The sequence below is a fragment of the Gymnoscopelus braueri genome (genome assembly GCF_963280865.1).
Source record: "Gymnoscopelus braueri genome assembly, chromosome: 13".
Classification (NCBI taxonomy): Eukaryota; Metazoa; Chordata; class Actinopteri; order Myctophiformes; family Myctophidae; genus Gymnoscopelus; species Gymnoscopelus braueri.
Genome location: NC_137615.1, coordinates 46,296,749 through 46,311,464, shown reverse-complemented (window position 1 = coordinate 46,311,464; position 14,716 = coordinate 46,296,749). Strand labels below are relative to the sequence as shown.

General features: G+C 44.2%; 1 protein-coding gene and 1 pseudogene across 4 annotated transcripts in view; both read left to right on the top strand.

Moving 5' to 3' along the window:
* taok2a (TAO kinase 2a) overlaps positions 1-10,199 on the top strand; it is a 29,540-nt gene extending 19,341 nt beyond the window's left edge. For 2 of the 3 annotated variants that reach the window (XM_080447497.1, XM_080447498.1), the window contains exons 17-21: positions 1,139-1,378; positions 2,471-2,692; positions 4,011-4,193; positions 5,983-6,292; positions 6,718-10,199. In XM_080447497.1, coding sequence (XP_080303623.1) covers positions 1,139-1,378; positions 2,471-2,692; positions 4,011-4,193; positions 5,983-6,292; positions 6,718-7,487 — 1,725 coding nt within the window. In that variant the 3' untranslated portion in view covers positions 7,488-10,199. The remainder of the gene's footprint in view (positions 1-1,138; positions 1,379-2,470; positions 2,693-4,010; positions 4,194-5,982; positions 6,293-6,717) is intronic. The other variant, XM_080447499.1, reaches the window with a different exon arrangement.
* A 1,899-nt stretch (positions 10,200-12,098) lies between these two features.
* Positions 12,099-12,532, top strand: LOC308098567 (large ribosomal subunit protein eL30-like; annotated as a pseudogene). Its single transcript has one exon. The product of its transcript is annotated as a large ribosomal subunit protein eL30-like (transcript).
* Positions 12,533-14,716: the final 2,184 nt, after the last annotated feature.

The following is a 14,716-nucleotide window of genomic DNA, read 5'->3' as shown; positions in this document are numbered from 1 at the left end:
TCACTGTTTAACATAAACCGTTCTAACTACAACATGGCGGCTCCGTTTGACACGTGGTTTTCACTGGTAGACGAGGTCTATGGCGACGTGAAAAAAACAAAAAACAACAATAAAACGTTGGCACTGGTGAGTACATTATGAGATTAACCTCTGGCGGTCAATGTGTTAAGACTGGCAACGCATCTGTTTCATTTTTGGATTTCTTTGGCTATTAACATATAGCAGATATACAAGCTCATAGCACGGCACCAAGTGCCGCGCTACGAGCTTGTAGATTAGATTATTATTTTTTTTATCGTGAAAATGTGTACAAATCTTTGAATATATTTATTCTTTTTTTTAAAGCCAACATTTTGTAACTCAAATCTTTTTTGTCATTTTGATAATACTTATCAAGTTTGAGAACCACTGATAATTTAGCAACACAAGTTTAAAAAAAAAAACTTTTAGGATTTAGAGGACATTTGTTAGAATCACCAGAAGCTTTGTTACAAATGTTCGCTTTAAAAAAACATATATATATTCAAAGATTTGCACATTTTCATGATTTAAAAAAAAAAATGCAGATCTACAAGCTCATAGCGTGGCACCGTGCTATGAGCTTGTATATCTGCTATTTTTTGAATAGCCCAAAGAAATCTATAAAATGACATAGATGCGTTCCCGGTCTTAATGGGTTAAAGCAGTGGTTCTCAAACATTTTCATGTCAAGTTTGTCCAAATGTATTTGCGTTTGACCGTGAACTCTTCCGGGATGAACGCGCCTGGGTGAGCGCCTTCCTTGTGAACTCGGCTCTTGCTGAACCCCACGCGCACGCCCAGGCCCGTTCCTCATTTGTGCATGACAAATGTCTACACCGGATGTGTTTTGACAAGGACGTTTTGAAAGAAAAATGCTATGTTTTGGAAGTAGCGAAGACACTGACTGCATGCAAGACACTTGGATTTTACTCTGAGAGTATAGATGTTATCTAGATATAGTCTTTCTATACTGGCCAGGAGCGGCAGTGGAAAATTAATATCTACCTCAAGAAATATGCCTTTTGCTGGCTCTGTCTCCTGACCCAGACGATGCATGTCGGGCTCTAGCAGCAAGTATCATCCCACTCAGATTTTTCTCTTACGTTTCCCTCGCCAGGACCTGAACAAGAAGCAGACCCAGAAGGACTTGGAGTGCGCCATGCTCCTGCGGCACCACGAGTCCACCCAGGAGCTGGAGTTCCGTCAGCTGGGCTCGGTGCAGCGCACACGGGCCGAGCTGATCCGCACGCAGCACCAGACGGAGCTCACCAACCAGATGGAGTACAACAAGCGGCGGGAGCAGGAGCTGAGGCAGAAGCACACCGTCGAGGTCCGTCAGCAGCCCAAGAGCCTCAAGGTAAGGAGGGAGCGACGTCCCAGAGCCACGGTTCTTAAAGTCCTCGGGTAACTCCGGTGGTGCCAGTCTTGCGTGTCCCATAGATAATATACACGTACATACCACATTTATTTGCCACTGCTGTTCATTGGAGTGATGCGTCAGCCTGGCTGCCATATTGGTCCGGTCAACCTCTCAATGCATGTATTGTATTATCTGTTGAGAAAGAAGGTCTAAGGTCTAACTCACAAGTTAGTTTTGTTACCAGTGCAGGTTAAATAAAAAAAATGTGATTTCATACCAAAACACTTAACTCATTCACTGCCAGAACTTTTTTTTTTTTGCGTTTGCCCACTGCCAGAGATTTTTCATTGAAAAAAAAAAAGTACTCAGGAGCCGAGATACAAAATGTTTACGTTTTAAGTTAACAAGGAAGTGGATGGGAGTCTAGATCTTCAAAAAATCATATCTCCTTGGTCTTTGGGTTAAAAAATAAATAAATTAAAAGTCGTTTTAGTCGTTCTAGGCAGGGAATGAGTTAATCTGATTTTAGTAACAGTAACGGTCATGACAAGCAAGTTTTAGTCTGCAGTTACTTAACCCATTAACTGCCAGAGGTATTTTCATATTTTTTTAGCCAGTGCCAGAGTTTTTCATTGAAAAAAAGAAAGTACTCAGGAGCCGAGATACAGAATTTTTAAGTTAACAAGGAAGTGGATAGGAGTCTAGATCTTTGAACAATCATATCCCCTTGGTCTTTGGGTCAAATTGGAAAAAAATTAAAATATATTTTTTTCACTTCACGTAGATCTACGCGATTGGCACGTGGCGGCTTTAAATAGGTTCGCGTAGATCTAAGTGATTGGCAGTGAATCAGTTAATGCACGACTCTCACAACTTATGGCAAGTTACCTGGACCACTGTATGGCAGCGTAATTTACTGAAATGTAAAATCAAGTGGCCAATGTGACATCGACTTAATGTTACGTCCAGGTTCAGTTCTTTCCTACCAGAAAGTGAATGACATTTGATTGCCCTGTTGCATATCCCTCACCTGACAAAATGGCATTATTCATCGCTAACGCCGCTCTCTTTGTCCTCGCCTCCGTTCAGACCAAGGAGATGCAGATCAAGCGTCAGTTCCAGGACACGTGCAAGATCCAGACGCGCCAGTACAAAGCCCTCCGCAACCACCTGCTGGAGAGCACGCCCAAGGCCGACCACAAGGCTGTGCTCAAGAGGCTGAAAGAGGAGCAGACGCGCAAACTGGCCATCCTGGCCGAGCAGTACGACCACTCCATCAACGATATGCTGTCCACACAGGCTGTGAGTAAGGCAAGGAAACCCCCGCGCACCGGGCACAAGTACACCACCGCAACAGCAAAGAACAAACGCACACCCTGAATACGACAACAGTACGTTGGCGGCACACAGTGCAATTAACCACTTGAGGCAAAAATAGCAGATCTACAAGCTGACAACGCATGTTGTGAGCTTGTAGATCGGCTTTATGTGGCAAAGTGATTTGGGGGTGAAAAGAGTGGTCCAAGTACAAAGGCAACTCTGTTCCAGGTTGCTAAGTATACTGTGGAGGGTTTAAGGTGTTAAGACAATAGTGTCTCCTCTGCACACGGCTGCCTTCAGAATACACCATTCAAACGTTTTGTGCCCAAGGCACACCAATGGGCAAGTCAGAATCTCATGTCACACCAGTATTCATCTTCGTGCTAAATAGTCACTATAGAACGTGTTATCACTCGTATGACTGTAGACGTTTTTATTGACTAATGCCAAATCAAAGCAAACATTTTGCTGATCTATAAGCTTGCATTGAGCTTGTAGAAACACTTTTAACACATCGAGTGCCATAAACGGTCCGGACCGTTTTTGAGGATCCAAACGAGAAGTGCCGAAAACGGTCCGGACCGTTTTTGACCCAATTCTATTTTTATACGAGTGGCCCACGTGGGGCGCTAAAACGAAACTTTGACATCACCCAAGGAGTTTCTGAGAAGAAGAGGCTGGATGTGGCTCCATGTCAAAAATCCTTCCGGTCGGCGTTTTCAATGTTATCTCCTTGACTAAAAGCTTAATATCTCCATTTCTTTTTAACGTGGTGGAAACGAGCCGTTTTCGATCAGCGATCACGCTGCAATGGAGGATCGCGTTGGAAATATTATTGTTCCAGGCGTTAGTCGGGACCCTCCGCCGTCTCGCACGCACGCTTTGTTTACATGCACTTCCGCGTCGGGGCTTCTACAGCACGAAACGTATAACGCAAGTGGATGGAAGAAATGCAGGCACTCAACGTATAATATTTTAATAAACCTCTGGCACCCAATGTGTTAAAACCAAAAAAATGTTTTGTTAATGGCATGCCCAAAATAGGGATGGCAAAATGATTCAAATACATTTTTAGGGAATAGAATTTCCCTCTGTTTTGGAAAATGAGTGTGCACAAAGTACTGATACAGTGATAAAAAATAAATAAATAAAAAATAAGGCACTCCTCTTGTCACACGGCACACTATTTAGGAACCACTGATGTACATTGCACATTCAGGATATAGACCCGAGAACACACAGGCCGAGATCATCCAGAATTTTGTATTCTACTGAAGGCTTTTTTTTCTCCTCTTCCCCATCATCACAGCTGCGACTGGACGAGACCCAGGAGGCAGAGTACCAGGTGCTGCGCATGCAGCTGCAACAGGAGCTGGAGCTGCTCAACGCCTACCAAAGCAAGATCAAGATCCACACGGACTCCCAGCACGAGCGGGAGGCCAAGGACCTGGAGCAGAGGGTGTCCATCCGCAGGGCACTGCTGGAGCAAAGGGTACTAGCACTGTAAACCACGTGAACCCTAGCATTCCTGGTCTGGGCGTGTATAGGAGACTATAGACCCCTTAACAGACGACGTCACGCTGGTTGCAAGCGTCATACTGCGCAAGCGTCAAACCCATTCTGTCAGGTCTCGCTAGGGCGTGCAGCACTAGCCAACACCCAAGAGGGGGTTGGGGTGTGCTGAAACTAGCGCACCCCGAAACAACAGGTTGAGAATTGATTGCATGAAACAATCACCTGTGCATCCAGTCTCAATGTTGGTAAACAAATAATTGGTCTATTGGCCGGAAATAGCATGTTGATCGGCTGTAAAGATATTTGGTGTAGACTGAAAACAGGAGGGGGACTAGTATAGAGCCCTGGGTTACTGTGGTCAACTAAGTATAGGGTTTAAGTGTTTAATCCATTAGATTTTTGCATTGGCTATTCAAAAATAGCAGATGTACAAGCGTACAGTGCTGCGAGCTTGTAAATCAGCTTTTTTTAACATTTTTTTTTTAATCGTGAAAGTGCGAGAACTACTGATTTTAGAAGGCATTTGTGGAATCGGCCTCAGGTCTTAATCGGTTAAAGGAGCATGAAACTCTAGGCTGATTTTGTAGTGTGCTTACCAGTTCAGGTTAAGAAATGCCAAAGGGTAAAAACATGGCAGGCTACACATGAGACCAAAGAGTCTTAATGGATATCCAATCCCACGACTCATCACTGGTACGAACAACGGTACACTAATGGTCTCCTAAGTGAGCGTGGTTGCCTCTCCCCACCCCCTATCACCTCACATCTCCACCCCCGCCCCATTCACTTCTCCTTTGGAATTAAGAGACTCGTACGAGTACGAGTGGTCTCCTAAAGGGCGGGCACACACGCCACGTCGCACAGATATAAGATATAAGGAATTTATTTTAAAAGGAAGAGTCGCCAACGTCATTTTCTCTATCCTGCAATTCCAGCTGGCAGATTCGTCGCACTGGGTGGAAGACTAACACCGGAAGTCGGTGAAATAACATTGGCGTCTATGAGAGCCGGCTGGACAGCTTATGAACAAACACCATTTCTGAACGATTGAGACCTTTATAAAAAAAACTCGGCTCAGGAAAATAAAAGACATATCACACATTGTTTTCTGCTGTGTTGCTTTTCAATGTGTACACTGTATAATTATATAGAGGTATCTAAAGAGCACAAAGTATGTTTCTGAACGGCCAAAGTATCGTGAGACTGTCCACCGTTTCCTGTCTGGCAACCAAATCTTGCGATACCTCCGAGACAGAAACGATACCTGCCACTGTTTAGATGCCTCAATAAAATTATGTGCTTTGCACATCGAAAAACAAGTGATTAGCAAACAACCTGTGATATGTCTTTTATATTCCTGAACCGATTTTATGACATCGGTCGCAATCGTTCAGAAATAATGTTTGTTCATGAGCTGGTCCAGCCGGCTCCATTCAACACACCTATTACTAATTTGATTAGCTGCAGCTGTGTTGCCTCACTAGCCTACCATGATTTTACCTTGGGTCATTCCTATGTTCTCCGGGTTCTATTTTCCCCGCTTACATTAGGGTTAGGGTTGTAAGCGGTGAACATCAAACCCCAGAAACATAGAACCCGCCTGAAAACAAACAAAAAATCCGGCCTAGAGTTTCATGCCCCTTTTTAAATAAGACATTTAGTTTTATGCATTTCATTTTGATGAGTTAAATAGGAATCCCTATCCTAAAATGGTCCTAGTATCCTACTGTCCTCTAAATGTTTCTATGTCTCCGTCTGTGCCTTAGATCGAGGAGGAGATGCTCTCCTTGCAGAACGAGCGCACGGAGCGCATCCGCACGCTTCTGGAGCGCCAGGCCCACGAGATCGAGGCCTTCGACTCGGAGAGCATGCGTCTGGGCTTCAGCAACATGGCGCTGTCGGGGATCCCCGCCGAGGCCTACAACCAGGGCTACCCCAACCCCAGCCCATCGTCGGGCTCTGGCGGCTGGCCGTCGAGGCCTGTGCCGCGCTCGGGCAGCCACTGGAGCCACGGCGTGCAGAACTCTGCCGCGCCGCCGTCCTGGCGCAACGCCACGGGTGGAGTAGGGGGAGGAGGTATGCCTGTCTCAATTATTACATTATTATTACCTGATCGCAATTATTTAAAATAATAGCAATTATTTCACATAGTCGTGCGTATTGTTTTCCATTCATTCCTCTGTATAAATTCATCTGTTAAAGAATTGTTTAAACAGCAAATCTACAAGCTTGTAGATCTTTCCACTATTTTTTAAAATGATTTGGCCATAAGTACATTATTGATTTTGATAATTCGTACCATCAGTCATTTCTTTGTATATTGAAGTTATTTGTCATATTGCACAGTGCAATTTTTGTTTATTTTTGTTTACAAAGCCTAAAAGGCATACAGAAATGTAATCTTTTATTTATGTTCAATGATCACAATTAAGTAGTTCATCTCAACTATTTGTACACTTAATTCATTGTCAACTAAAATGTCATGATCGTGACAACCCTAGGAGGAGGCAACTTCAGCCGTGCCGAGTCCATCACCTCCTCCCACGGCATGGGGAGGGACAGCGAGATGAACCCGAGCGGAAGGGGACACCCTTCATCATCCGCCTCTTCTCATCATCACCACCACCACCATCATCATCACCAGCAGCAACAACAACAACTACAGCAACAGCAGCAGCAACAACAGCAGCAGCACTACCTTCCACAGCATTACCAGCACCACCAGAGCACGCCACAGCTGTACCGCGACGACGTGGTCAGGGAGCAACAGCAACAGCAGCGTGGTGACCGGGGGGGCGGCGGGGGGCGCGAGTGGGCCGGAGAGCAGCGCCACCACTACTCCTCCTCCTCCTCACACCACCACGGCGGCGGCGGCGGCCACCAGGGTCACTCCTCCTCCTCCCATCACAACCACTCCCACCACCACCACCAGCACCACCACCTGTCCTCGCACGCCTCCTCCCAGTCGCTGGCGCTGCTGCCGCCCCCGCCGCCGCCCCCCATCTCCCTCTCCTCCTCCTCGCCTCCCTCCTCCTCCGCCTCGTCCTCCTCCTCGTCCCAGGGCGGTGGCGGCGGTGGCGCGGGCGGTTACGGCGGGCTGGGGTTGCGGGGCGGCCCCCCCTCCGGCCTGATGGCCCTCAGGAACAGCCCGCAGCCGCTGAGGAGGACGGCGTCCGGGGGCCCCGGCGGAGGCGGCAGCGAGGGGGGCCTCAGCCGGAGCACGTCGGTCACCTCGCACATCTCCAACGGCTCGCACCTCTCTTACTCGTAAAAAGGGGTGATTTATACTTCGTTGTACGATTGTGGCAAGCACTGAAAATGGCCGATCTAGAAGCTCACAAATCCGCAGCACGTGGTGGGGCTTATAAATCTGGCATTTTTGGCCTTTGACACGTTTGTACAACGAGGTATAAATCAGGCTTTAGTTGCGCACTGGTGTCGCACACAAGAAATAGCCAAACTATTCTACAAGCTTCGCGCGACCGTGTTACACATTACATTTCCTATAGAGAGCTTAAACAGATGGTTGCTCTATTAGGTTCTTGTATCTTATTTTATCAATTTCCTTCAGCTGGTTCCATTGTGTTTTAGAAAAAATTGTCCTCAAAGTCGAGGTCGTCCTGTAATGGATGGAGAGACCGGGGGCCGAGCGAATAACAATTATTGTAGCTGCGGGCTCAAAAATTTCTCGGTCACGGTTACCTTACAATAAAAATGTAGTTCGGCTGTTTCTGGTGCACGACACCACTGCACAACCAAGTATAACAGGGCCTTGTGTGTCAAGTTCTGCTTCTGAAACGAGGGGGTTAGAAGGCATCATGTAGGAGGAGGGGAGAGAGCAGAAGCAGAACTAGGCACACGCTGAGAGGGTGAGAGGGGTCAGCTTATTGCACCCCCTTAACATGGGACAATTTTACCTTTTTATTTGTTCTTTTGACAAGTTACATAGGATTTGTTACAGGACATTTTGATTTCTGGCAAACACTGATGTCCCCTGATTTAAAAAAAAAATCTTACGGTTTTCCTTTGTTGAACAGTGCAGGGATTTTCAAGACGGAGACAATGCGTTCAGTCTGGTCAGGCTGCAGTGCTTGTTATAGTTATTACATTTTAATTAATATTCATATTCCCACCTTGTAATCTTGCCCCCCACATTACTGTGGGACGCAGTTTATTCAAGAGCTGGTTTAAGCTGAGATGTAGGCTATAGCACAGGGTTGAAGTCCAAAAGTGTCAGAAACACTGTGCCCAGAGAGGGGGGTTTGGCATCCTGATCTTACAAAACAAGTAGATTGGAATTCAGTAAATTATATGTCTAGCTTTTTGTTACAAAGAATCTTTTTTTTTTTTTTTACCCTCTTGATCTTTTTGCACAGTGTTTTCTATGTTGTGGGATGATAGAATATGATTGGACAGCAGACTCCCAGCTTAAACCAGAGCAGAAACCATTAAGTATTATTGTTTTTTGTTTTGTTTAGTTCAGAGTGCCAGTGTGGCCGGATGTTTTTATTAAGATGTAGGTTTTAGATTTGGAGCGGAGCTCAGTGACACATTGACCTGAGCTAGAGAGAGTGTGGTGTTGAGGAGGACAGCCTGTGACAGCTTCCACTCAGCTATAGCGGTGCTTTAAAGAACCACTGTAACTATGTAAATAACGCTAAATTGTAAAGCCTAACTTGCTTCAAACTGCTCAGTGACCAAGAGGCAACGACAGCACAGGAGTTGACAAAGGGCAGATTTCTTTCTTTTCTTTATTTTTCTCCGTTATTATTATTTGTAGCTATACAAATCCTAAATGACAAATTTAAAACACTGCCATCTATTTGTTGGGTTGACCCAAAACGACTCTACCACTGCCCTTATAAGTCCACTTTAAAGGGATGCTGCCAGAGTGTTGTTTTGCGTGAGCCAAGCACTACATGTACCGTGTGTCTGAAGAGTGGGCTGAGTGTACAGAGCTCTTTTCAGAGTACTTTTCACCAACAACTTAAGCCTGATCTATCCTTAGTTGTGCATTTGTCTCACAACAGAAACATAAGATGTACAGTCCTGTAGATCTGCTGTTTTCGGTGTGAGACACCGGCGCACGACTAAGTATAAACCAGGCATTATTCCCCATCCATGGCTGTGTGTAGATAAAAGTTGTACATGTGCATACAAATTAGTACAATTGAGTGCATGGACCCTCTGTACAGACCGCATTTGTATCGATAACATGCACACTACCTATTTATATAGATGCATATAAATGTAACATACCTGTGTAAAATGTAACAGGTAAAGCTGAAGATTGTTCACTGTCCAACACTTTTGACTTACATTGTACTTAATGAGTGTACATAATAGGCACTAACTTTGAAAAAACGGTGTTAGTAATAACAATGATTATTTTGTCACGTGAGTTATACAGATTTGTAATAGATGCAGACAAAAAAGTTAGAAGCTATTCATTATTATTACTACTACTGCAGTTGTAATATTTATGTTGTATGCTAATTTTAAGGGTTTTTTATTTTTTATTTTTGTTGCCAATTTTGACCACTAGGTGGGAATTAAGAGCAATGTTACTGTGATAGTTTTAAAAATGTTACATTTTTTAAAGGAGGAAAAAGGACTACCTTTCCCAGCATTCCTGTCTAGGTCTCAGAGTCGGAGTCTATTGGGCAGGACATTGTTACTTTCTTTTTCTTTTTTTTGGAGCCAGTATTAAAATGTGGACTGTACTTGTCCATGGTTTAGCTGAATAGATGCATTTTTCACAGTTGGATTCATTTAGCCTGTTGGGTGCCATGTTTTACACGTTGTCTTCATGTTGTTTTATTCATTTAGGCTGTTTGGTGCCATGTTTTACATTGTTGTTTCTCAGTGAGCACAGAAACGTCTCCCTGCCCCCCAAAAACACTGTACCTTCCACCCCCCCCTCCCTAGCCTCAGGGCTGTATGAATAAACACCTAACCATTTTAGGTCTGAACGGTGAGAAAAGCATGGTCATTTGTAAGATATTCCCCTTTTCCAAGCATTTTCAGTCCTTAGTCATAATGGGAAGGAAGAATTTATTGATGTCATCCAAAATGATAACACCATCGCTGTCGGAGAGAAAAAGATTGATCTAGTACTATCTCAGTTGTCATGTCTACCTCATTTGCACTGCTGGTAAAGGAATGAATGGGTGAAAGAAGTTTCGTGTACAGTATGGACCTGGCTTTGATAATCGTTCAGTTTTTCTTTCTTTTCTTAAACTAATCCACATCTGTGCAAATGTTGGTAAGAGGTGAATGAGTATAGGGGACAGAACGGCTTCCTTTTAAAGGTATGTCGCTCTTCAGCAAGCAGATTTACAGCGTTAGCCAGAAGCCCACCCGCCCTTCTATACACAGGCTGTACTGACGGCATTTTTAGTTGCTTCACCGGTTTACCCACCATTTACACTACTATGGAGCATACTGTAGTCTTGAGCCTAATTTATACTTAGTTGCATGACAGGGTTGCTCACCGTAAGTAATTGATGTCATTAGTCTTACTCTTTACAGAATATGAGATCCATGGAAGAGTCAAGATTAGTGACTTCTGTTGCGGTGACTTCAGTGTCTAGTATGTGAACTGGTTTGTAAACACTGGCAGAGAAAAGGGCATTGGGCAAGGTGTATTTACATCCATGGTTTTCCCTGTTAGACCTCACATGGTCCCAGCTGGAGTTGAGTTATTGTTGACTACCTAAAAGGAATTTGACAGTTGACATTTCATATGACCATTAATTTAATATTTTCAATCTTTCCTATGCATTTGTTCTTTAGATCAAGAACCCAATGTTGTGTTTTCTTTTTCAAGTTTTTTTTGTCTTCATTACAGAAAGAAACCCATCTCTTTCAACTTTTCTGACAAACGGCAGAATTCAAAAGTCTGTTCGTTGTGCTGAATGGAGATGCCACTGGATATCTGACATGCTCCAACTTGACTGCTAGAATATCTGTGAGGATAATGGTAATGCTATTGATACTGGTCAAAAGGTGTCTAGGAGTGGATGTGTGTCTGGAAGTGGTGTGGATGAATTCACAACCGTTTTTACAGAGAGGCCAAGTTCAGTGTTCAGGTTCAATGCAAAATGTGAGAGGAGGAGCATTGCAAGATTAGATGTACAGAAACATTTAAAAAATAATTTTGAAAAATAAATGAGGGAAAAACAAATCCTTGTGTTATTGCATTTGTTATTTCTGCACCTAACAATGGGCTGATGTTGATGTATATCATACTATATAGTATATAGTTAGTAGTGCTAAATGGCATACATAATAATTGATTTTCAAAGACTAAGAGGTCAAATGTTGACATTGTAAAACTTTTTTCTTTGGACAAGTGCCAACTTATAATGTAATTACACTTAAACTGTCCAAGCAATGTGGGGGGAAAAGTAACCTAGGAAACATAAAGTAATGCCTATTTGAAGTTGAAGGCAAGGCAACTTTATTTATACAGCACCTTTCATACACCAAGGCAACTCAAAGTGCTTTATCGAATAAAAACATAAGAGTACAGCAGGGCACTTTAAAAAGAGGGAGAATAAAATGGATACTAAAGTTAAAGGAGAATCCTATATTGGCTTAAGGAAGGAGCAGCTGGGCGGGCAGACCTCTGACATCAAACTCATGTCACCATGACTCAGCCATACTGTAGGTGTTCCCAATGCACCTACACCCAAATAATGGAGTATGTTGTCTAACATCAATGTGTCATCGTGGCATCAGGCGCAACAAATTAGTCAGCTCCATATAGGGGCACAAAAGGGGGCATATACTGATGACATCAGGGATCTCTATACAGTATATGAGCATAAAAGGGACAAGACTGACATATAGAGCTTTTTCTCAGAGGCCATTGTTGGGGATACTTCACTGTTGGCCGGATCAAAAAACAGCAAAAATGGTGGCTGCAAAGAAGGCTAAAAAGTCCATGGAGTCTATCAACTCCAGACTCCAGTCGGTGATGAAGAGTGGCAAATACGTGCTGGGATACAAACAGTCCCAGAAGATGATCCGCCAGGCCAGGGCAAAGCCAAGCTGGTCATCCTGGCCAACAACTGTCCTGCCCTCAGGAAATCTGAGATTGAGTACTACGCTATGCTGGCTAAGACTGGCGTGCACCACTACAGTGGCAACAACATTGCGATTGGCACAGCCTGGGCAAATACTACAGGGTTTGCACATTGGCGATTATTGACCCCGGTGATTCTGACGTCATCAGGAGCATGCCAGATCAGCAGCAGCCTCCCCAGTAGAGCTGTATCCCTGTTGTTATAAATAAAGTTGGTGAAATGGTAATTTTTTTAAAAAGACTGTCATATAGAGATCTCCATATATGGGCATATCAGTCGGATCGGTAGTGCGACGTAGGTGTGAGAGCCGCATAGCGGCCTGAACTCAAGATGTGAGGGCTGCGGCCTGAATCTCTAGTACCTTTGATACAAGAAATAATAAAAAGTGACAGCACAGCTCATTTAAAGCCCAGGCAAGACCTAGCTGTTCTTAGCCATCATTGGGTAGAGTAAGCAATGTTAAATAAACATGTTTATAACTTTAAAAAGTCCAGGGTGTCACACAATGTCAAGAAACGTCCTGACCCTCACACCGGAGCACCATGCACACACTGGTATGGTCTCGCTTATGGTGTACTTGTGTACACATCCAATCACCCTCTCCACGTGACCCTGAGGTGAGCTATCTTTCGTGTCTCTACATCTGTTGCATCCAGCTGGCAGCATCCGTGTGAATGCAGGGATTTTCATTTAAATGCTCACAATAGTCCGACGCGGTCCCTGATGTCAAATCCATAGTCTGTCAGCGCCATGTCCCCTGTCAGTACAGTAGTTGATCAAGAAGGCCACTGCTCTATTTGCTCATCAGTGGTATGACCTCCCCATCCTTTAGAAATGATAGAGAAAGCTCAGTATGGTGTAATCCCAATGAAAGTCTTGCATGTGTTTGTAGTGAAAATGTCTCTTCTCTAGCTTTCAGATTTGATGGTCTCTCCACACACTTATGAGCTGTGTCCTTGTGACTGCAATGTCTCTCTGACCACGACACCAAAGAGGTGAGCAGTGTAAACATTGTACCTATGGTGGTGTTCACAGAAGAGGTGTGCAATGTGCTTGAATTGGCAGATTCAGTCTTGGGTGCATCAGAGGTAAGGACATTTGAAAAGGATAAAGACAGCATGAATGTTTACATTAACCAACCAGAGAAAATGGCGACTGGCTGCAACCACGATGCTGACACTGATATCACGTCCCCATGGAAACCTGCCTGTGTGATCATGTCAGAGTGACGACGTCTGATAAAGTTCGACTCTATACAAATAAAGCTGACTTGAATTCTCAATGTGTAGAAATGACTTCTGCTGCCAGTTTATTGTCTGAGGAGCATTTATGCTGTTCTATCTGTCTAGATGTGTTCACTGATCCCGTCACCACTCAATGTGGACACAACTACTGCAAAGCCTGTATCACACGTTACTGGGATACTAATGATGCGTCTCAGTGTCCACTATGTAAGAAACGCTTCTATAGCAGACCAGAGGTCTTTGTCAATACTTTGATATCTAAGCTGGTTGATCAGTTCAGGAGGTCACAGCAGCAACCTGTTGAACCAGATGAAGTCTCCTGTGGCTTCTGTACTCTGATCAAGCTCAAAGCCCTGAAATCCTGCCTGGTGTGTCAGATCTCCTACTGTGAGACTCACCTGGAGCGTCATCAGAGATTCACGGCTTTAAAACCACACCAACTAATTGACCCTGTAAAGAACCTGGAACACATGTGTCAGAAACATGTGAGACCTCTGGAGCTGTTCTGTAAGACTGACCATATGTGTGTGTGTGTCAGATATGCACTGAGTCAGAACACAAGTTACATCTCACTGTATCTCTGGAAGAAGAGTGTGAAGGAAAGAAGGCTGAGCTGAGAAAGACAGAGGCTGAAGTTCAGCAGATGATCCAGGAGAGACAGGTGAAGCTTCAGGAGGTGAAACACTCAGCAGAGCTCAGCAAGAAAGACACAGACAGAGAGAAAGCAAACAGTGTGCAGGTCTTCACTGCTCTGACTGCGAGGACAACTGTGGCTCAACTGGAGAAGACACTCAGTCAAGAGATGAAGAAGCTGCATGATGCTGAGCTAAGGAGGATCCAGCAATATGCAGTGGTTGTAACTCTTGACCCTGATACAGCACATCCTCTCACATGTCTCATCCTTTCTGAGGATGGAAAACAAGTGAATGGATATCTTGTAAATAACAATCTCCCAGACAACAAAGAGAGATTCTCCTCTGGTTCCATTGTCTTAGGAAAGCAAAGCTTCTCCTCAGGACGGTTTTACTATGAGGTTCAGGTTAAAGAGAAGACTGACTGGGATTTAGGAGTGGCCAGAGAGTCCATCAACCGGAAGGGAAAAATCACTTTGAGTCCCAACAATGGTTACTGGACTATATGGTTGAGGAATGGAAATGAGTACAAGG